This window comes from Lagopus muta, chromosome 21 (assembly GCF_023343835.1).
Source record: "Lagopus muta isolate bLagMut1 chromosome 21, bLagMut1 primary, whole genome shotgun sequence".
Taxonomy (NCBI): Eukaryota; Metazoa; Chordata; class Aves; order Galliformes; family Phasianidae; genus Lagopus; species Lagopus muta.
The window spans coordinates 206761-228603 of NC_064453.1; the positions used below are offsets into that span (position 1 = coordinate 206761).

At 44.1% G+C, this 21843-nt stretch overlaps 1 protein-coding gene across 13 annotated transcripts in view; it reads right to left on the reverse strand.

The window, feature by feature from the left end:
- The window catches only part of SLC45A1 (solute carrier family 45 member 1), a 33906-nt gene that overhangs the window by 11959 nt on the left and 104 nt on the right, over positions 1 to 21843 (reverse strand). For 2 of the 13 annotated variants that reach the window (XR_007380807.1, XR_007380808.1), the window contains exon 1: positions 1220 to 11261. The exons of 1 other annotated variant lie outside the window; for it this stretch is intronic. Coding sequence is in view for 5 of the 12 variants with exons in the window: in XM_048967445.1 (XP_048823402.1) it covers positions 1220 to 1350 (131 nt within the window). In the remaining 7 variants the exon portion in view is untranslated. Of the gene's footprint in view, positions 1 to 2; positions 278 to 1219; positions 11262 to 15636; positions 21676 to 21714; positions 21826 to 21843 lie in introns of those variants that run through there. 10 more of the 13 variants (XM_048967445.1, XM_048967443.1, XM_048967444.1 and 7 more) reach the window with 10 other exon arrangements.

Genomic DNA, 21843 nt, shown 5'->3' on the forward strand with positions numbered 1-21843 from the left:
ACCTCGGGCCACGCCGCGACGCCGCCGTTGCCGCTCCCGTCCCTCCCCGGCGGCGGAAGCGGCCGCAGCGCCGGCGCCGCCCCCAGAGGGGAGCAAAGCGGGCGGTGCGCAGCTAAAGGGGCGGTAAGGAGGTGGATGGGCTGCGGCGGGCCGTGCGGTGACAGACGGGGGGAAGGATTCAAGCCGAAAGAGGAAAAAGTCGGGACTAGAAATAAGAAAGAAGTTACTTGCGCTAAGGCACGAGATGCCCAGAGTGGCTGTGAAGGCTCCTATGGAGGCATCCTAGGCCCAGCTGCACGCCAGCCTCTGAGACCGATTGTGCCTCGGCAGGGGTTGGACTCGATGACTTTGAGGTTCTTCACAACCCCTGCAATCCCGTGATTCAGGCTGTGCTTTGTCCGACATCAGAAGCTGCTCACAACACTGAGCTTTGAGCTGAGGTGCTTTGATAGGCCTGCATAGCAGGGCAGGTTGGCACTCTGGGACCCAGCAGCCTTGTGGATCACAGCGGCTTTGTCTGCACACGTACTCCACAAACTGTTCTCCCGCTCCTACAGGACAGCAGGAACCTGCTTGTATAGAAGCAAAGTCATCAGGAAAAACCGTGCCGTTGCGATCATATCCCCTTCTGCTCCTTCAAAATGAATAATCACCAAGCCTGCTTCAAACCAGTCTTCACAATATCCAAGTCAGTAGGACTGTCACACAGTGAACAGCTTTCTTTCTTGTAGCATGGAAGAACTCTGAGTTTCTCATGCTCAGAAGGAAACGCCACACGTTTCTTACTCTCTATGAGGAATCATGGCCTGGCTTCATCTGTCACTTCCTACCACCCCAACCTGGCAGTAATCCAAAGAAAGCTACATCCTTCATTTACAACTCTGCATTGAATTGACAGTTAATTACTGTTCATTCATTAAAGTCTCTCAAAAAGCAAAACACAGAAGTGTCTCTCTTACTTCAGAGAATGAGATTTGTGGTGGAAGGTTCAAGTAGGAAGAACCGCTCCTTATTTGTTAATAAGCAGAAAAGTCAGCTTTAAAGCACTCAGGTTTTGAAGAAATGCAGAGTATTTGACTGAGTCAGCTCTGCTGCACTGAGCCTTAGTGCCATAGCCAGTTTGGGAAACTCATTAGCAATTATATTCTTCAGTGAGAGGGTGGCCATAGCCACAAACCTGTTAGCATTCAAGAAGCATTTGGATAATGCTCTTCAATACCTGGCTTCGTTCTTAGGTTGTCCTGTGTGGAGCCGGGAGTTGGACTCTGTGATCCTCATGGTTCTTCCCAGCCCAGGATGCTCAGTGATTTTACGAGATTCAGTCCAGATACGCGAATGCTTTTGTTCCATTGCCAAATCCAAATGAAGTCTCCTTTCCACATGTACTACACTGAAGAAGTTTATATTATTGTAAACACACAGTCAAGTCAGCAAGGTCTGTGGCTCATGCTGTATTTGCACTGTGTTCAACAAAGTATGACAGAAAAAAAGCAAAACAACAAGTTTAAACAAGCATTTCAATTATATGCTCTTAATGCTTATATGGTGAGAGTTTACCATGTAAATTACACCACCCTGGCTTCCCTTACATGTCAACTGAGTGGGTTCAAGGAAGTCAGTGGGAGGTGAATACAATGTGAGAACATAAAGAAGTTACACACAAGCCAGTTTACACACCACCTGCATGTCTAACCCTAGCATGCTGTCATAGGACTTTTATCTGAGCTATTAAGCAGTTCCTGAGCGTGGATTCCACCAGACTCCTAAACTGCCTACATTAATTAATGCAATTATATGTTTAAAGATGCTTTAAAAAGCAGAAATATCCCCACTGCTGACAAATAGACAAAGCAAGGCACAGTAAAAGCTGGTGGACATTACTTTCAACAAGCTGGCTTTTTAACAAAGCACCACTTTGGTTTGTGAAAAACTGGAACATTGCCATTGAACAAATATCAGTAATCTGTCAGTCTAAGCTAGAGCTGCTATACCAAACTGAAACAAGCAATTACTGTCTTCCCTGTCACGTTTCCTGAACAGCTTGATTCCTTGTTTCTTGTATGAATCCTGTGAGCTACAGCTTCCGGCCATCGCATCCAGTCATTATCAAGATCAAAGCTTTCTTGGCTACCAGGAGTTATTTGTGCAATTTGGACTTCTAATCTTCTCCTGGAGAAGGAAAACAGAGTTCACATCGTTAGTGAGTCTCAGAAATCCTCCAATCGCTGCTTTTCTGAAGGCCAAGCACAGGGTGGCACAAGGAAGGATGGGGCCACTGCTGTACTGAGGGATGGGGGGAGCGATGGCCAGGCAGCACACAGAGGACAGACCTACAACACCTGGTTCCATACAAGCACAGCTAATATTGATCCATCTATTGATCCATGCAGGCCCGTCACACCAGCACTGCCCTTGGTGGGACAGGCATGGCACTGCACGCAAGTGGCACCACAGAGGTGCTGCAGCAGGCTGTGTTCTCTAGCAGCTGGGCTCAGGAGTGGCTCAGTATACACACACATGCAGGGGATTCCACGTTCATGCAAGAAAGTCAGTGTGGCACTGATATCAAGGGCATTGCAGGAAGATGGGAGGTGTGCCTGCCTCCTACTATGCATTTATTGAGACTTTGTTTTATAATTGGCTGTGTACCTTGTTTAAATTGACTTCGGGAGCCTATGGGAAGTACTCCCCCGCTTCCTTGTGTTTACCACAGAGGAAATGAGAAACTCACCAGGTCCCTAAGGTCAATTACTTTCTTCAAAACCCAACACTGCTCTGTGTTCCTGACTCAGTGCAGTGTTCAATTCCGTGCTGAGATAATATCTATATCACATTACAGGATGAGCTGCAATAGCACTGGATGTTAATTGCAACGCACAGACTGCTCCCTTCTGTCCTTTATACCAGCTATCAAGAAAAACCAGAAAGTCTACTTTTACTGTTTTTAATTTAGCCTCTTCCATCCATACTGACTGCCTATCAGACAAGAGAGGCAGAGGGAGTCATCCATACCTACCTCTGCACAGCTTCTCAAACCTAAGGAGAAATATTGCTATTAAATCTAGTCCATGAACCTGAACCAATACCTTCTGTTGTACTGTCAATGAAAGGGAAGGAAACAACATACTCTAACAAGAGTTATAGTGTCTCTTTCAATTTAAAAATCACATTGTTCTACCAAGCCAATACATTGTCATTCTCTTGCCACTCTGTTCCAGCATTTACAGAGAATTCCCACTATGAGAACAGATCAATTCAACAGTGGCATTTTCTGCATTACGCTCTGCTCTAATCTCACTGCACAAAGTTTGTCTTGCTGAGCACACTGCACCCTCTTCCACACTTCAATATAGGGTTTTGGGGTATCCCGTGTTATGTAACACCTTGTCTTGTGTTATACTGACAGCACTGCTGTGGATTCTGCCATTAGCGATTGCCACAAAAACAACTGTGGTACGTGCACTCACAGCTGATGACCAGGAGTCTGTTGTCACCTTTCTCTACGGCCAGCTGACCGAAGTCATGATCTCCATATGTGTAACACAGATGGCAGAGCAGCTGTTTACTTCTGTTTTGCGCAGCATGCACCTATGGAGCAACGCACCGATTACATAATAGTAAGTCATAAACTACAATGAGTCAGACTGCTAAGTCCATGCGCTGCGTAGATGAGATTTTGACTCCCATCACCTGATAACATAATTGCTTAATTAGCTCCTCCTGAATGCTATGGCTATGGTAGAGGAATGTTCCCATGTAGGACATGGTAAATCTGAATACAAGAAGCAAGTGAGCAGTGCACAGGTAAATGATTCCTCCACAGCAAAACAGGCATATCTTCCAGCTGTATTTCCTATGCTGATCTGCTCCTTGCTCTCATGTTTTAGGGACAGCATAGAAACAAGACCATAAGAGTCTGGTCACAAAAACACTATCCGAGGAAGCCTCTCCAATAATGTTTATTCCCGGGCATTTGTTTTTCTGAAATTCTACTACATGCTTATGGAGGTAAAGGGGTAATCCCTGTGCTGGCAGGGTTTTTGAAACACCTGCTGCATCACTGAGCATTATGCTACTGCTTTCCTTCAGGCAAGTGGAAAAGACTCCGTTAAAGTGGTGCTTATCACACCGAACACAGGGAGACTCCACACCCCTCTGGGCAGCCTCTGCCACTACTCCATCACCTGCACAGTAAAGAAGTGGTTCTTGATGTTTAGACTGAACCTTTTGTGTTCCAGTTTATGCCCAGTGCCTCTTGTTCTGGCAGTGGGCACCACAGAAAATAGTAAAATCTTCTGCGCTCTTCCTCTGACATTGATAAGATCTCCCTTCTCCAGAGCCTCACCCAGGCTGAACAGTCCCAGCTCTCAGCCCCATCTCAGAGGAGAGGTGCTCCAGTCCCTTGATTGTCCTGGTAGTCTTTTTGGATGTTCCAGTATGTCTAGGTCTCCCTTGCACTCGAGGGTCCACATCTGGACACAGAACTCCAGGTGTGGCTGCACCACTGCTGAGCAGAGCAGGTTGGTAGAAAGCCTCGCAGGTCTGGCTGTTTGAGATCTACTAGTACTCTTTCACACTGCAAACTCATTAGATTTTAAGAACATTTCCAAGCTTATAAAGAAGCTGAGCTGACCTAACACAGATGAATGCACAGGAAGCCACAGGAAACTGAAGCACAACCAATTACCTGCAAATGAATACCATTTTTCACAAAGGCAATACAAAATGCTGATGAAATGCAGATATTCACTTTTGGGACTATTTGCTGGCTGGTGAGTTATAAGCTTTCACTTCAGGCTGCAACCATCTGCCAGCTGACCAGCTGCTAGCTAAAAGTGATTCAAGCAATAACCGTGCTGACACCGCTGCTTTCCCAGTTCTACCACCTGTGATTCATGCTTGCACTCCCCCTCTCCTAGGTGAGCACCCAGGGGCCTCTCGTTGGAGCTCTGGTACATGCTGCTCCACAGCAGGTCTCCTTTCATCTAAAGCATCACCACGCTCAGAGGCCCTTGGGATGTCTCCATTTCAGCAATAACAAAGAAGAGTTAATAAAGAGTGAGGAAGTGTCAGAAAAAAAAAATAAAATACATTTTGCTTTGACTCCAGGGGAGAGGGAGCTGGCATCTTCTTGAGAGGCAATTTCCTGAGTGATGCTGTGGGCAATACAGGAAAAGCTGTCATGTTATGTCAGGGATCCAACACCCACTGCTTCCACAGCACCAAATGCTCCTTTCCCTCCTGGCTAAAATGCACATTAAATATGATGAGCCTGCAACACTGAGGGGAGTCGAACCACAATCAGATCACTTTGCTTGGCTAAAAGTGCTAAATACAGACACAAGAAACCTGATAGCATTTGTGAAGCCCTGGAAAGGAAAACCCAGGTTACATGTGTCTATTTGTAATAAAGTAACCTTCTATGAAAAAAAGAAATCCACACAGGTCATGCTCCCTTCCCCAGATCCCCACACACTGCCCAGACAGCACAGAAGTTTCTGTAAAACACCAGAATTCACCCACATTTGCTGTCACTTCAGCCTCTTACTAACAGGGAAGAGCAGAAGCCCCCACGCATGGGCACACAAACTGACAGGATGGGACGCAGTGGTTCTGAGACTTTTCTGCTGAATTTCCTTAAGAAACATTTATACACTAATAATTTGTGGATATCTTGAGACTTCCTGGGGTCAGAGGCATGCAAATTCCCAGGAGCAGAATATCCCAATGCCACAAGCAGCCACAAAAAAGGTCCAGGTTTTACAATTCCCAGCAAATTTGCTTGCCAACTGCTAGACAAGTGCTTCACGAGTCTCCGAGCGTCACCTACCCTTCACCCCATACCTTAAACTACATGCATCCTCACCTCATGTCTCATAGTTTGCCCATAAAGATCGTGGCCTAGATTTGCTGCTGATCAGAATCTGGAGGGATCAAAAAAAATGGAAGGAGCCACAAGATAGGACAGACAGAAGGTCACTGAAAGGAATGAAAGACATCGACAGCACAAGGAGCCTGGAAAGAACAGTGATCCTGAAAATCAGTGATTGCTGAACACATGCTGAACTATGAGTCGAGGAAAAACCTCTGTTAGGAATTACCAAAAAGTTCTCTCAGCACACCGAGCAGAGTCCCACAGCAGTATATCTGCACCACTGTCAGCACCTGTGTGAACAGTTTTCTTAGACTGCCATACAAGACAGCTTCAAGGAATCTTTTCTGAATATTCGTTATGCAGGAACAGACCAGACCTTGGTGTCTCTGTTAACTTCCTGAGTCACCTCCATGGGTTACCAGCCAGAAAACCCAACGTGAAATGTGGTCTGGTGATCTGTTAATAATATACTCTGTGTTTGTTCATGATCTTTAATCACATGGCTTTGTGCTCTGTGGAACATCCTGTCTCTCTCGCCTAAACCAGTTCAGAGGTAAAGATGCTTTGGACTCAATCCAGACTACATATGTATGTTTCTGTCTTGCTCTGGAAGCTGTTTGTCAGTTTCAAACATGTTGGCACAGTTTATATTATCGTGTTTTCCTGGAGGAAAAAAACAAATCTGCCTATGAGATGAACAAACAGATAACCCTGCACACACACCCTGCTCGCCCCTAAGAACCCCCTTATCTCTACAAGGACAGAGGAAAACTGGAGGGTAAAGGTTAGCACACAATACATTTGTTAGAAAATTGCTTTATAAGAAACCATTTGTCTATTTCTACTTCTATGTGCATGGGATTCCCTTCCAAGCTGGAAAGCAACCTGTAGACTCTTCTGAAGTTGTGAATGTTTATCCAACTCCCAGCCTCATAAAAGCAGCTAATAATAAAAAATGAAAAACAAAAGCAAAACCCAACTACCACTGACCCAAGACCACATCAGGGTTTGGCATCTGGCTGAAGAAACATGGACTTCTTGAGGTTTTAATTTCAGTGAATTACTCCACTGTACAAAATGGGAAAGTGAGATGCAAAAGGCTGTTATTGTACTGCTTTTGTAATTTCACATTATGTAAAAAGATACTGACCCTATATCCAGGAATAATGCATGGACTTAGAATTAACATCGTGTGCAAAGCATCACTAAGATCATACAACAACATTAAGATCTCTCTTTCTAACTGACTCAAAAGAGACCAGGCACAAATACACACACAGTCTGCCTCCCAGATTTCTTGGCATATTGGACAACCGCTCTTACACGTGACTCACACGTTGTTCAGCCAGCGCAGTTGGTTTCTTCTAGAACTTACCACACTGTTCTGTTCTAAAAATCAGAAGGCCAGGCCCACTGCTATAGATACTTGTGTGCTTGTGTTTCATTTGGCAGACTGTACACACAGCTTTTCAGAGCTGAATCGCTACAACCCGATCACACCAAACACATGGTAATGACTTGCATTCACAGACAAGTGTGCAAATATGATTGAGGTTCAGGACATAAGTGGGCTGTATACCAGTAGGACACTGCTCCCCATGTTTGGAACCTTCCCAGAAGGGAAATTTGAGAATATTCAGCAGCAGGAGCAGAACAGAAGCAGGATCAAATGTATTTTTCAGACAACTGATGAAGCCCCCCCTTCTGCACAGTACAAAGTTTTGTGGTGCAGAGCGCTTTAGATCAAAGAGCACAGGGAGGACACTTCTACCCCTCTGTAACATTCCACATAGCTGTGATCCAAAGGCCAATTATTAGTCCTACCCAGGATTGCATGCAGATTGCAATAAATAACAGCTTTGTACTCTTAAATCACATCTATATGCTCCTCAAAAAACCTTACATCTCGTAAAAGGTAATGCGAATATCTAACACACAACTAGCCTCTCATTTTATCAAGATAAATTTTATCAGGGCATTAACAGTTTTTAATCCATTTCAACTTCATCCAAGCAGAGCTTGTTAAGTTTAAGACCAAAGGAGATGACAATACATGTTATCTACCAGCAGAGGCCATACCTCCATGGAACAATTAAGAGTCAGTTGTGACAAATCCCACAGAACCTTTGGAGTTTGACATATGGGATACAGAACTACAAATTCTCAGCCAATTTCCTTCAGTTTGCTCTGATTTCCCTATTTCCTCACTTACTGCTGAGCTTCAGAGTTCATCCACAACTATCACAGCTCTCTTACTTCAATTCCTCTTCAGGCTGCTATAGATTTCACTGATAACAGGGCCCCGTATTCAAACCATGACCTACTGAAATCTTCCCTTCATGCTTTATGCTATTTCTGCTCTATGCTCTTACTCAGGCTCCAGCCCTCCTACAGATGTTCATGCAAGTGTCCTTTTCCTTTGATTACAATGCACTAATATCCTAACACAGGGAAAGGTATTCACATCTGGTTATACTTCTTGGCACAAAGAACCACGAATGCCTGTTTTCAAAACTCTACAATTACAACTACGTACCTATTAAAGATTAGCAATGCCTCTGAGATGCAACTTCACCCCTTCATTGGCATGGTTTGTAGCTGACGGCAAACAACTGAAAACGAGCAGCATGACTTAGAGTACAAGTTGTGACATACAAAACACAACCATCTCATCAGTCAGTTCCCCGGCCATAAAACAGACGCTAGGAAAGCAGTCTCGATTTGCAGCGTGTGTGCAGCCCGTAGCCCAGAGCACTGGGTACAAATACATGAGCAGGAAAGACTGCTTCAGACAGTTCTGACACTCTGACACCACTGCGCGGTGCTAGAGACCAAGGCTGGCAACGCACTCACTGCACTGGAAAGTTCCAAGTAACTTCTTGCTAGCATCGCCTTGAGTTTTTAAGCGTTATTCACCACTGCATTTTAAGTTGAATATAAGAAATGAAAAGGGGAAATTCCAGACTGAAGTTTGTCTACTGCAACACCCTCAGGCACTTCCTGCACCAGAGACAAAAGGGAACACAAATTGTCAAAAAAAAGCTTCAACTTCTGCTAGTGACCTTTTCTTGATTTTAAGCAAGAAATATTTGCCTTCCAAAATTGACCTGGAAGCAACGCTGCCCACCTTTGTGTTCCTAGACTCAGAGTTGCTGCTGGCATACCTCCTGTGGACCACGCTCAGAAACAGGCTCTGCTTTGCTTCATCCTCAGTTTCTCTCTCAACTTTTCCTGCTGCTCTTCAAGCAGAGCGGGCACTTAATTGCCACTTGGTCTTCTGGGCCATCCTTTGCCAAAAGGAAATTACAAGCCTTCTCTCTGCTTGCCTGGTAATCACTCAGCTAATGGAAGAACGGAGTCCAGCAATCCCCTCACAGAGAAGGCAGATAATTCAAGCATTATCAAGCTAAAAGTGCATACTGCAGATAATTGAATAAGCCACAAAGTGCTTCCTGCACAACTATACCATACCCTCTGATCATATGAGGGTTAACAGTGAATTCTCTTCTCCCATACAGACACGTAGGCATAACTAAAGCAGGGACAGAGAAAACATAACTTTCAGATTATTTTTTCTACAACTATTAATCCCTCTTTTCTTTAATTAATTTCCTTCCTGTCCTGACTACATTAGCCTGAAGGGCCTCGCTTTAAACAGGTGGATGCAGCATCTGATGTCCTTTGAGCATCGCACCTATGTATCTACGTAGATCAAATACAAGGTGCTGAACATAGAGGACGTTACTGTTTGTTTGGTAGAGACTTTAGTGAAGACTTCAAGATGTTGGTTTTTTTCCTGCAATGCAAGGAAACGCTGCTACATTCAAGCCCTTCAGCAATAAGCTATGAATTCCTTTGGGTCACAACAGAAAGCAGACTTATTTTCTAAGAACATTTTCTAGAAGGTCTCAGTAGGGTGAGACAGAGCACAGCAGGGGAATTTCCTTTGTGCTGTATGATTCCAGGTGCAAAAGACGGATAATGCAAATGAATCAGCAGTGCCTCTGGCTCTAGTTCTGAAATAATTTCTCTCCACATCAGGAGAAACACCCTGAGCCTAAGAACAGGCAGAGAACATCACTTTCTAAATCACCTTCCAAAGGTGAACAAGTTGCAAGTTAACTTGTTCACTGCACATCAAACACCATGGGTCTCTGGGGGAAAAAAAGGATGGGCCTTCTAACGTGTCCCAGGTATTGCATTTCCTTCACAGCACCTCGGTAGCATCAATTAAAACCAACCTCTAATTTGCACTAAAATAATCTGATTTTAAATTCCTTCTGAATGCAGTTGATCTTGCCTGATCTTTCTCTAGTACAGGTGACGCACAGACGTACCCCAGATGATGGGTCCTGTCTCCACCATCTATTTTCAAAAAGGCCTCGTTTCACCACACTGCTGGACCAGACGATGGATTCACTGTTACTATGCTGTTTCCTTACAAATGCAAGGAAAATCACTGGGTCATCTCAGCAGCACCACGTTGTCACCATCAGCAAAGTCCATCGCTCTTGACCAAAAAGACCAAAGCAGTTCATTTTGTTCCAGCAGATAAACCCTTTTAGAAAGAACATTATGTTCTCCCATTACAGAAGGTTCCAAAACACACACTTCTTTGTGGGAAAAGATGACTTAATTGTAACCTAGAGAAACACACCAAGTAATTTAAGTAAGAATGCAGTGAAAATGCCTATCTGGAGTAGTTCCATATGCCCAGAACAAACTAAATTGTGTCCTGGTAGGACTAAATGTAAGGCAGTTTGCTTTTGCTACAGAATAGGGAACTTCCCTCCTGTTTCCTGGTTATTTGAAGGTCTTACTGAAAATATGTAAACATTCAGTGTAATCACACTGTGAGCTTCTAACTGGAATAAGCAGAAAGTGCTTTGTTTTTCAATATATAAATGCAGAGATCAGTAGGAGGAACACCTAAACAGTATTCTCTTTTTGTCAGGCATGCCTTCCCATATGAGAACCGTAGTGCTTAGCAGATGTATAACCAGGTAATCATTCTCCCTGTGATGCAAATATTCCTTACAACTACAGGCAATGTTCTGTTCTTGATGCTTGTAACTGACAGGCTCGTGAAAGATTTAAATAGCTAGGAGAAAATAAGCCATTAGGACTGCCTTTAATTATTCAGTTTTGTCAGATGCCTGTAGTGCATTCAGAACCTGAGACCTTCAGGGATAAACGTGCCTCAGCTTTTAGCATTACACCTAAAGACCGATTCTTCCACGTTGGCCTTTTCACTCTCCATTCAGCCAACAGCACATTGCTTTACAAATAAAAGAAACTGCTTCCTGTACACAAAATCACATACAATGAGATTTTGGAGAAAAAACTGCTTGTTTGTTTTTTTCCAAATCTGCAATATAAATCCCTCCCCCCCGCAGCCTTTATTTCTGTTTAAGACTCACAGCCCGCCTGCAGGTACTGCTGCCCTCTCTCTGCCTCTAGGAAAGAATGAAGAGGTAATTAAAACACGGAGCAAACTGTACTGTTAGTTGAACAGTGCAGGTATACCCCGATACCTCACGTACCATTGGCTAACTTGCTGAGCAAACTGACCCGGTGAGTCAGCTATGACAAGAAAATGATGTCACATATAAAAATTCTGAACTAGTAACCTCCAATATTCTTTGAACACTTGGGAATAATTCCTGCATTAGTCAGGGAGCAGTCAGTGTAGGCTGCCACTGCCTCAATGAGTCATGAACAAAAGACTTGGCACCTCTTAGAGCTTAGTGCAACTGCTTGTATTCTTCCACTACAGGCCAACGTTTCCCAAACTGAGCACACAGTGCGAGCACGGCTATGACCCTACTACGTCTCCACTAGGCAATGACTCATCCAAGTACGCTCCAATCAATTTGAGTTCCACGATCTGTGCTTTTCCATGTTTAGACATACATATTCATTAAATCAGAAGCATTTCTACATTAGATCTTTATGCAGAAAGCTTCCACCTCAAGACAAACAGTGTCTTACAGGAAGCGTAAGACCAGGCTTAAGTGTTCTGCATCAAAACTATTCATTTCCAATCCCTCATTAAATCTACTAAATTACAAACACTCATACCAGTTATGCTGCCTTTATTGGCTTTGTCACTCATTCTGTCAAAAATGAAACTTCAAGGACTGTAAGCTTGCTATCTTGATAGGTGTTCCTGAAAGCCTCTCCATCAAGCAGGAGATGCAGCACTGTAGATTAACACCAAGCCTGCTCAAAGCACCTGGGTGTTTGTCAAGGGAACAAGTCTCTCTCAAATCTGAGGCAGAAACAAAAAGCTTTAATGTGCAGTTAAGAGAAGCATCCACTATTATCTACATGGTTTGGAATCTGCCTGAATTTGGACAGCAGATCTGAGCTGATGCTCTATGGTACAGCTCTTAAGATTAAATGAACGAATAATGAGTATTAATGGATATAAGTCTTAGATCTCCAGCAAGCAGTTTGCTATGCTACTGAATAAAGTAGTATTGCTTCATAGCCCTTTGCAGTGGCATCTGGCTGGTGTATAGGTGGTTCCCAACAACCTCTGAGTCACACAGATGAAGCTGTAGTTTCTGTACAGCACTTATGTCTGGTGTTTGGTAGAGGGCAATGGAAGAACAGCAAAGGAGAACAGCAAGTAGCTGAGCAATGAATTCTTCTCTGATCAGTGTACATCGAGTGCACCACCTCCCACAATTAAGAGATAGAGAACCTCGAGTTCTCAGAGGCTCCATCTCCTGAGCCTGATTATCTCCAATTACTACTTTGCTTTTGCGCACATGTATTTCTCTTTCTCACCAGAAGCTCCTACTTTACTTTTATCCTTAGGGATGCTGTTACTTGAGCTCACAGTGTTTCCCCTTGATGCAAATCCGCTCAGATCCTCTGCGCTGCTCATCCTTGATGGCCACAAGTGCTTCAGAAGTACACCTTTCCTTTCCAAGGTCTGACAAAGCAGTAGATGATACCTTAGCTTCACCAACTCATCCTTACAGAATTTCTCCCTTACTTAAGTCTCTCTGGTCACTCAGATACAGAAATGGTTTGTTCACAGAACCAGTGGTAGGAAAGTAGAGATTCCAGTTTCCTCTCTCAGCATTCCATGCAGAAGAATCAGTGGCAATGTGCTTTTCATTCTCCTCTGATTAACAAAGGAAGTTTACACATACTTTTTTGGTTCAGACTTTTAAGAAACAACCGGGTTAGTCAAGTGGAGGCTGGAGCTGTGGAAAGTGCTTTATTACTTCACAGAATCGCAAAACACCCCAAGCTGGATGGACCCTTAAGGATCATCGTGTCCAACTCGGGGTCCATGCGGGACCACCCAAAATTCAAAGCACGTTTCAGAAAGCATTGTCCAAAAGCTCCCTGAGGTCTACCAGCTTGGGGCTGTGCGCACTGCCCTGGGCAGCCTGTTTTGGTGCAGAACCTTTTCTTAACCCCTCACCTGACCCTCCTCCATGTTCAAAGTGTCAGACATCAAATAAGCACTGAAAAAGGTAACCTTTCCATCACTGGTGGCAATAAGTAGACTCTGGACCAGAAGAAAAGGATCCACCTAATTCCATCTTCTCTAAGTGAGTTGTCAGTACCAGCTTCCCTAAAGCAATAATGTAAGTTAAATATTAATCCTACATGCAAATAGGAACTTTTCTTACAGAGCAAGAGCTGATCTGGTTATCAAGTTTCCCATGTGCAATTCCCTGTTACTTTGAGGCCAATGACACCCACTGCACATTAAGCAATCACCCATAGAGCCCACCTCTGCCAAGGCCACAGCAGCCTAGAAGAACGAATGCCTTCATTTCCTCACTCAGTTATACACAGATGAAGCACAACTGCATCTTCCCCATTTCTAAAGAAAAGCATCACTAAAGGTGACACAGCCTCAGCTCTTCTCTCATTGGTTTTCCAGTTCAGTTTCTTGTGAGCAGCCAGATCTCACACATGGAAGAGGAAGGCTAGCCTCTCCTAAATCCTATCCAACCTGAAATACTGGCTTTGCTGGCCAGAGGCCCAGGGAAGGCTGTAACTGTGACACTGTGTGCAGCACCTACACTTAACCTTTTCCCTTCCAGGTTACCGGAACCAGCATCTTAGCAACAAAGAATGCTTCACATACAGCTTTTCATGTCTCTTGCCAGTTGAGCACTCCTAATGCAATGCTAAGCAGCAGCTGCCATCAGTGCAACGCCTGCCAAACTGTGAGTCAGCCACTGGGCCGCGTCAGGCGGGCACTCAGCCTCCCCACCACCCCCAGGGCCAGAGCCTTCTGTGCCAGGTGCCTCCAGCACTTCTCAGCTAGGGCTTCAGCAACACCCTCACCTTTGGCCAACTGGCTGTCCTGTCCCACCTCTCCTGCCTCAACTCAAGCAGCGGTCAAGTCAGCAGTGCCTTTTTTTTTTCCCCTCCTTTTTTTGCCTAAATAAAAATCCTTAGGATTCCCCGTTGCATATAATCCCAGTTCCTTGCACAGGCATACTTTCAGGCAATCCTGCAACTGCATCATAATTTGATATGTTTACAAAGGTTTCTGTAGCCATAGCTAGCTCTGTATACAAAAAGTGCACTATTTTTTCCAACAAATTAATAGGACGATAACAACAGCTGGGACCGGCAGTTGGAAAATTCTTTGTCTTTAGCAGCAACCACCCCAGAGGTTCTTATTGAGAAATGACTTCTTCTGAAATTTTAAGATGGCTTTATGCACCATTTAAAACAAAAAATCCAGACATTAATACATTTAGTTCATCAGTTTATCATTCATTTATGGAAGGGAAGTTTTCAAAAGTTAATTGCTATGCTCATTTTAAGAATTGCTGAAGTAAGCAATGCACAGGGTCATGCAGATAAAGTAAATTCAAGCAAGCTGGGCAAAGACACACTTAAAGCTTTCTGTTTTCCTGCTATTAATATGAATTGGATCATATGACAGATTAGAGTGGTGGGGGCCTCAGGAGGTCCCTCGTCCGACCTCTTTCTCCAGGGCCTCGACCTAAGAATGCCTGTGCATTCCTGCAAAGATCCCATGCCACCTCTTCTGCTTGAATTTCTTCAAGGCCCAAGACTTTCACATTCTGCATCCAAAAGCACACTGGAATCTCATCCTCCCCCTCTTCTGCAGCATTCTACGGAATGTCGCAGAAAGATGTCCTGAACTGGCAAATAGTTTGCTTCGAGATCCTGCCCTGGAGACTACCTGACAGAGTAAGGCACAGCTTCCACTATGAGGCAACACTATCACAACTCCTGTGGCACGTGCCAATTTCCAAAGAACTTCAGGCAAATGAGAGATGCAGTCCCGCTGTGCAAGTCTTCCCTGAAGGAATTCCAAGTGAATTTATAGTAACTGATGGCAAACGCTGACAGACCGCTTCCACACCCCCACCCAAGGGGAGAAAAGAATTCATCCTTATAAGCAAAGATATTACAGACTGGGATATCCCAGCTACCTTAAGCCCAACTCCAGCACTTGGATCATACATCAAATGACTTTGAGTCACTCAGCTATCAGGACAAATCATCAAGCCAATCCTTTCACTTTGACACCAAAAAGTAATGACTCTCATGACACGTCTCCCCATCCACTTGTTTGTCAAGTAACACTGCTGACACCTTCTTTACAAAACAAACATCAGCTACTACAACCCGGTGTAAAAGCAAGCTGCTCTAGCTTCTCTCAAGTATGCATAGCGGTGGGACACTAGAGATAATTTACCAGAAACCATAAATTAAAGTTTCAAGATTAAATATATTTAGCGTACCTTCTATGGCACTTAATAGTCTCAGGCACCTCAATTTCTGAAAAAGCAAGGTGTGTTCTGAAGATTCCATACAGCAGAAAGCCTCTGGAGAATCACAGGCACTTGGGAGTTGTCACGTAGGGTACAAAGGCCAGCTACCAGGCACTGATGAACTGCAGATCAATTGCTCAGATGGATACAGGTGGCAACTTTGGCGAGTCACACCTGCCGGAGGAAAACCTAAAGCTTAAAGCAATTTCTCTAGGCTGGGTTTAGTTTATCTTACTGCCCACAGCAATTTCAAAGCATGTGTTGAAGGGCACTAAGAACAATTCCTCAATAAACAAACTGGTAGGGAAGAACTACACTGAGGCATCTGCCAATATCCTTGTACCTGACTGTCTTGTGGTGGGGCTGTTTACACAAGGAGCATCTTATCCTCACCTGGCAATGTGTTCTGATGTATTACTGTACATTCTGTTTTACATCAAACACAATTTGTTTTACATAATATGTTTTACTCAACTTCAGCCTCTAATACCAACCACTAGCAAGTACAAAGAAAGCACTCAGCAGAAACGGAGCAAACAAACCTTTGCCTCCTGTCCATTGCCTGCTGTGGATTTAGCAGTCAGCTCTACTGACATGTCACAAATGATGACTTATGGCCACTACCTGCTTCAGGTCCTCCTCCTCCAACATTCGGTGCTGTGGCACAGGAGGTTCCAGCCTTTCAGAGTAGTGAGCTCACCCTGCCCTGAAGCAGCACTTTTAATGGTTAATTTACTAGGACACAGACTATTTAAAGACACCCTTCCTTAAGCCTTATCTGTTTGTTTTAAGATACATGAATTTGTACTTTCACTACACGTACTTCTGGATTAGGTTTTCCATTGAAATACAGGCTGTCACTTGGGAGAGAGCCAGCTGGCATCAGGAGACAGCACAGCTCAACTGCTGTCAATTGCTGAACTGGAATACAGTACCATTGTGATGGACAAGGAAAAATGTGTTTACCAGAGGTTATCACTGGTGTTTGGTGACAAGCATATGAGCAGACAAACAATCTCATAGGCAGTGAGCAGCATGGGGGAACGCGCAACAGCGTGCTGGCAGGGTACTGAGCACACAGATCTGTGTGTGTGTTTTTGTGTATGTAAAGCTTATTTTCAAAAGCTATAAGAGGAGGGTTTAAGAGAAATCATTAACCTAACACTAGTAAAATTTGTCCTCTGCAAAATCCCACCATTCCCCATCAGTATACAGACAGCATCTTTCCCTGCTAGAGTGTGAGGATAAGGAAAGCAGGAGGCAAAAATCTGCAATACTAGAAATCATACCACAGACCCTTCACAAAAGCCTGATTTTTACACTTTCAGGAAGCTTATTTTTAATCTTCCAGAAAACTGACAAATCACACCAGCATTGGAGAGAGCCTGTGTGTCAAATCTGAGTCACATGCCTTTGCTTCATCAGAAAAGTATTTTGATGGCAGATTTTGTTCAGCTTATTTACAGGTTGGCAGGTCATTTTTTAACTTGTCAAAACATGTGCCAGGCATGTGTGCAGCAGCCAGATAAGCTATCATGTAGGTAGTTTCTGAAAACAGCATACAGAAACACACATTTAATACAGATGATTATCATTTATACTTTGATTCTGGCTTCATTCTACTATCTTTACATCACTGTAATTACACTCCACATTTCCTTCATGATTCATCATTGCATAACAAACTAGATAGGTGCTTCATGGGTGTGTTGCAGGTTTGCACAATTAACTCAGTCTATTGGACTGGAAATGACGATTTGTATTAACTGAAAAGATCATGTGGCTGTGTAGTTTGTGGGTGTTGGTTGATTAGAATGGAAAGTGCCAATTAGAGAAGGAGAAAACGACAAACTCATTATGTTTAAGGAGAAGTACTTATGTCTTCCTGGAAATTTTAAAGTTTACCTGGAGTGGGATTCACAGTCGCTAAGCTTCAAAGAAAATGATTCTTCCTGTGTCTGTGAGCACACTGGGATAGCAAACAAGGAGATGGAGGGATAACAAACACATACGATCCAGGAACAGGTTGAGAGAACAGACCAAGAGCCTCCTAGAGTTACTTTCTCACTCCTGAATGCAGATGGCTATTCTTACAACAACGCCAGCGCTCTGATCTTTTTTTTTTTTGGCCAGACTTCATAGGAGATTCAATACACTGAAAATATAGGTTACGTATCATGCAAAAGTGATCCCCTAAAAACATAATAAAACAGTAGGAATTCTGGCAACGAGACACTTAGTTTATTTTAATAGAATTAAGCACATTCTGCCACTCAGCGTATCCCCAGCCTTGCTTTTTCTGCTAACTTGTATTGATGACAGCTGCAACTTCCAGCAATTACTACAAGGTTCAAAAGTACGAACTGTGCACCAGAGTTTACTCTGCAATATTTCTCAACAGCCCAAAATACGGTCTGTGTGGGCGTTGGATGCAAGAGGAAGCTCAGCTTCTGTCCCAAATGAATCCAACCAATGAAGTTTGAAAAGAAAAAAGCAAACAAACAGAAACCCACACAACCTTCACTACCACAAGCCGGGAGATGGAAGAGCTGGCAAAGTGTCGTACAAAAAGGTTTTTCTGAGATTTACTGTGATTACAGCAGCTTTTCTGCCCTTCTCACCTGCTTGCAGCCAGCACTACTGTGCACAGTTAGAGCTGAGACCTGTCCTATACAGACACATGTGTGCACATGCCTATGACAAGTATCTATGAGTGACATCCATGCTTTAGATGTTCATTTGGAAATGTTTCAAGGTACCCTGATCTTCAAGTGCTCAGCTCTTCAGAAAATCACACAAACTCATACCTCATCCAAGTAAACTTTAGGCCCTGAAATTGTAACTGTCATTCATGAAGAGACATTAAAATCATGTCCAATTTCTGACGTGACAACAAAACACAGCCAAATGCAGCAGCAGCACAGTCTTATGGGGATGTCCGTAACAAAGAACCAGTAGTGCAAATACAAACACCAGCCTCAGAGTAAAAGCAGTCTGTTGTGTCCCCTTCCTCATGAGCTGCTGAGGCAGAAGATGAAACACAAATAAAAGGAGCTTTATAGTGTCTAGAAGCCAAATTACTGAACGATACATTTCTACAACAATACACTCAGTACTGCTTCTAACCATCTGCAGCTTTTCATCTGAAATCACTGCTGCAGTGCGCAGAGCACCCACAGCTGGCACCTCCCACTGCTGCCAGCCTGAAACACCACATGTCCCTTACATCCTTGGATACCCAAAAGACATGTAGGTAGTGAGCTCACCATGATAAAAAAAAAAAAGAAGCATGTTGGAAAAGAAACAGAGTAGTAAACTAAGGTAACAGACTAGGATAAATTCTTGGGAAGGATGAAAACAAACTTCAGCTGTGCTACAGGCCCCCTAACATTGCAAGTGAGTACATTCCAGGAACTCCCCAAAGTAAAACACAGCACTCCCATAGAAACACTGCACCTAAGGGCCATACAAACACGCTGAGCCCATCAGCTGGCACAGAGCCCTGTGGCTCCGGGAAGAGAAATATTGACCGGGATTTGAGTCAACCCCTCCGTTTGAAATGGTCCTCCCATGAACTGCAGTTGGAAGTTTCTCAACACTGCCCTGAAAGAATCCAATTAATACCAAAGCAGCACAAGCTGTGGGTATTCCAGCACAGCAGAGCGAGGCTTTCTGGAGATCCGTTTGTGCGCCTGAAAGCAACAAGGAACTCGATTTGGAAGAGCTGTATAACAACACGCCTGCGTCAGCAGTATTTATGTAACATTTCTTTGAGGCATTCCAAAGTTACTGGATGGAGAGTGAAAAACAGATGGGACTGTGGCCATTTCTGGGAAACACAAGTGTGAACAACCACCTATTTTTAATTTATCAAGTTCCATTCCAGTCTAAGCTGCTACAGAATCTGCGTCAATCTTTGTGTCCTTTTTTGATCTCTTCCCTCACTTAGCTTATGCTTATGTACCGAAAAAGCCTGAGCACATGATTACCCCATCCAGGCAACATGCCTTTGAAATGGCTTTTTAATCTACACTCTCCACTCCCTGACAGACTGACTTTTGCAGTATGTCTGTATTTGCTGTCTAGACACTTGCATATGCTAACCTCTAATTTAGCCCTCCCTTACTGACCCATGAGTTTCCTCCCTTCTGTGGGTCTTCTGGCTAAACTGGAAATGCAGCTCACTCATTCTACCCTATACCTGCCTGCTGTAATTGCACTCGTACAAATCTGACCAGTGAAAAAAGCACACGTTCATCATTTACAACAATGAATCCTGACACTGAAACAAGTTTCGCAGTGCTCTCCTAATCCTGTGCCCTTCTTTACTGGCTCCAAACTTAAAGAATGAGTGGTCCTTTCCAACAGGATTCAGAGTATCTGTGTAGACAGGAACCTGAGCTGAACCTTGTGCTGCGTGCCCAGTTACACAGGCAGAAAATGATGGGAGTATCTGGTCTAAACAAGGAAAGGAAAATACATACATGCCCTAAGAATAGCCCAATCTGATGTCAGTCTAAGGCAATATTGCCCCTAGCATGGAGAAAAAAAAAGAAAACGTCCTCTCCCAGCAATCTGACACAAGGCACTTCCTCTGCAACCTTAATGAGTGTTTTCCTTCAGTCTCTGTGTGCCCAGTTTTTCAGCCCACGTTAATGCTTCCGGTGTTTGCAGTGCTCAGAGATGTAATGAGGGTGTGCAGATGAGAACTCACCAAAGCCATTCTGTACTTCCACTTTAAATACTATCTTTGCACCACAAACCACTTCCATGTGCCTGAAGCATAAAAGATTTGCTATCTATGTCAGCTTGTACAGATGACTTAAGAGGCAATTTAGCATTATCCAATTGCTTTAAAGTCGAGTTCATCCAGGGCCCATTATTTAGGCTGTGTACAAGGCTGGATTTCAGCATGAGGACTATACAGTCCCATAGTGGTGCCACTGCAATCTGAGAGCCTGCACTATTAATCTAGATCCACCTTACTCAAACTCACTGTCCCTGGCCCTTCCTTGCACACCCACACATCTTTCTCTACCCCAAACTGCGTACCACACAACGCTGCATAACATCCCTTTGCACAGTGAGAAGTAATATCAAATTTATCTGCTTCCAATTTGGGTGAGATAATTTATTGACTCGTGTAGCAGCATGAATTTACTACAGCTGTGCGACAGACTTTGATTTGCTATCAGTTCAGTGAAACTACAACAGTGCATTACTTGCACTTCACCCAAATGCTAAACCACCTGATAAAATAACACTGATAGGAGCACAGAAGCTATGAGGTATCATCATCTCCAGGCAAAGCTTGAACGTCCTCTCCACGAGCCAAAGTTTCCCAGTACAAACAAGTTAAAAACCTGAGCACCTGTAACTCCTCAGTTTGCACCAGAAGAGGCCACTGCAGCAGTTCATCCTACTGAAGCCACCTCAATGCTTTGCAGCCCATCTTACAAAAGGCTCGTGTCCTGCATTCAGTCACAACAGCAGTAAGGGTTATTTGCACCACCAATAAATAATGCATCAGCACACTAGAACCAGAACCAAAACCAGGCCACCTTACTGCTCAGCACATTCATGCTAACAGGACAACTTAAACGTAACAGAACTTTAAGTTACACGTGCAGGAGGAGACACAAACCTCAGCTATGACCTGACGTCACACAATCTGCAACAACAGGGTACACATTTCCTTGGCAGTTGGGGACTTCAGAGCCCTTTGCTCACCAAAGCAATGAGGGCACAAAGCAGATTTAACGAAAAGTTTTCAAACTAGTAAACAGCGGTACATGAGAATTAACACAAAGCCCCGGAAAGAGGAGACTCGCAGGAGCAATTCCTACAACAGTGCCAGTCTTTTGATTTCCTTTAGGGCGGAGCGTCTTTTTGTTATTGCTGTCTTTTAGCGCTAATGAAGCATTCGAGCCTCAAACGCCTCAAGGCGAGCACTCGCCGTCCCTCACACACAGCTATCATTTTCATACAGAACGCCTCAGACACCGACTGGGAGCCGAGCGCAGACACGAAAGCCGCAGCGCTTCTCACCGGCCGGCGCGGAGGCGGGAGCTCGGCAGCCTCTCGTTCCGGGGCGGGGCAAAGCGCTTCCCGCGCTGCCACCGCCTACGGGGGGCGTGTAGCTTCCCCTCCCCGACTGCAGCAGACCGGAAACGCATA